The sequence below is a fragment of the Orycteropus afer genome, unplaced genomic scaffold (assembly GCF_000298275.1).
Source record: "Orycteropus afer afer isolate SDZICR_OR568_19922 unplaced genomic scaffold, OryAfe1.0 scaffold00300, whole genome shotgun sequence".
NCBI classification, from domain to species: Eukaryota; Metazoa; Chordata; class Mammalia; order Tubulidentata; family Orycteropodidae; genus Orycteropus; species Orycteropus afer.
Window position 1 is genome coordinate 858,061 of NW_006921887.1, and position 1,815 is coordinate 859,875.

The following is a 1,815-nucleotide window of genomic DNA, read 5'->3' on the forward strand; positions in this document are numbered from 1 at the left end:
TTAGCAGATGAATGCTTAACCACTGTACTATCAGGACTCCTCCCTTCATTGCATACATACATGTATACATGCATACATAGAGTAAAACATTGAACAATCAAAAATCTAAACCTAATCATTAAATTTTAGAAAAGAGCCTGAGGACATGGAAGTGATGATCACTAATTTGAGTCACTGAAATTCAACATTATTCCACTCAACCAGATTGCCAGTATAAAAAACAAAACATCAGGTGTGCTTATAATAAGTTGATAATAATAAATTACACATTTCAGTTCTCTGTATGTTAACATGGCCTTTGAAAAATTAGAAACAAAGAAATAAAAGGTATTATTAAAAAACTCACTAGTATCAATTATTTCTCCTCTACTACCCTCCAGTTATGCTGGACATTTAAGAACTACAAATTAATTATCATAAATATATCCAAAATACTTTTATGGGTGGAGCAACTAACCTGAAAGACCCCATACCCATACAAAAATATCATTCTCCTGCCAGCAAACAGCTTGGAAAGTTAGCTTAGAGAAACAGGTTAGTTTTAAATTATAGTATTACATTGGCCAATATATATATTTATTTAAAAATAAAACCCTATGGGTTGCTATACCTGTTTGTAAATTAGCATAGCTGAGTCCAAGAATCACTATATCCACAGGAGTTGCTAAAACCAGGAGGTGACGTACATGAGGTTGAAAGATACCTAAAATAAAGGAAGTAGATACAGAGTAGGAACTATTTTCAGAAAAACATGTAGCATTTAAGTATTAACTGAATAAGATTTTACTATAAAAACTACTACTGACTAAACTATATAGGCAAAGTCTAAATGCAGTTAATTTTCACAGATATATAAAAATGTCTAAATAAAGTTTAAATATTACTATTTGTAATTAAGTTATTAGTACTAAAAAAATCACCTTAGGAAATAATCACTTCAGTATTAAATGCCATTTAAGACCAGTGTTAAATTACAAAATCATTAAGAGTTAATTAAGATATAAAGACATAATTTTGGAAATAAGCCACAAGAAAACCAATTTAGACCTGTAATTATGTATTGGAGAAATTGTTAAGAGTCTAGAAGGAAATTTACACATTTACGTTCTTCTTTTAGAGATGAATGAATTCTTTTCCCAAATGAGTTTATGTATCAAAACCAGGGAATTTAGAGTTTCAGAAGGGGCATAAAAACAAGTGCAAAATATATTTTCCTTTTATTTTGAAATATACATATTTCAAATTAATTATGTTAATTTATGCTCAGGTATTTTTTAACTTTAAAAAGTGTGATGTGGCATGAGATGCTATTACTAATTAGTACTGTCATGATGTTATAACATCCAAAAATAGTGTCTCATTCATAGGAATAAAAGGATAACATACCTTACCATTATCACAGACGTCTCTTTATAGTATACATGTGGCCTACTTAAGGTTGTTCAATGTCATAGAAAATACAACAAAGTTTATATATTCGTTTGGTTTCACTTGCATTCATAAATGTCAAAGAGTTCAAAAGCCACAGCTTTTTGTTATTGTTCAAGTCATGAAGCTGCTGAAAGTACAGATCTTCTACTTTAATGAACTCAAAATACGTGATTTTTCATGATAAATTGATTTTAAAAGCTTGAACTTTACAAACACTTACTTTCCCTTAACAAAAGTCCTATTGAAGCATTTAGTCACAATGCTATGTCAGAGAAGTCTTTTGATTACAAAAACTTTAGTAAAGTTGTAATTTTATAAACCAGATGAAGGTAAGTTTATGACTTGGGTTATCAAGACTAAAACAATGCAGAGACAAAAAAAAAA

The 1,815-nt window shown here is 29.3% G+C and overlaps 1 protein-coding gene across 1 annotated transcript in view; it reads right to left on the bottom strand.

Moving 5' to 3' along the window:
• NUP155 (nucleoporin 155) overlaps positions 1 to 1,815 on the bottom strand; it is an 83,028-nt gene that overhangs the window by 58,298 nt on the left and 22,915 nt on the right. The window contains exon 5 of the mRNA XM_007951589.1: positions 611 to 703. Within this exon, the coding sequence (XP_007949780.1) occupies positions 611 to 703 (93 nt within the window). The remainder of the gene's footprint in view (positions 1 to 610; positions 704 to 1,815) is intronic.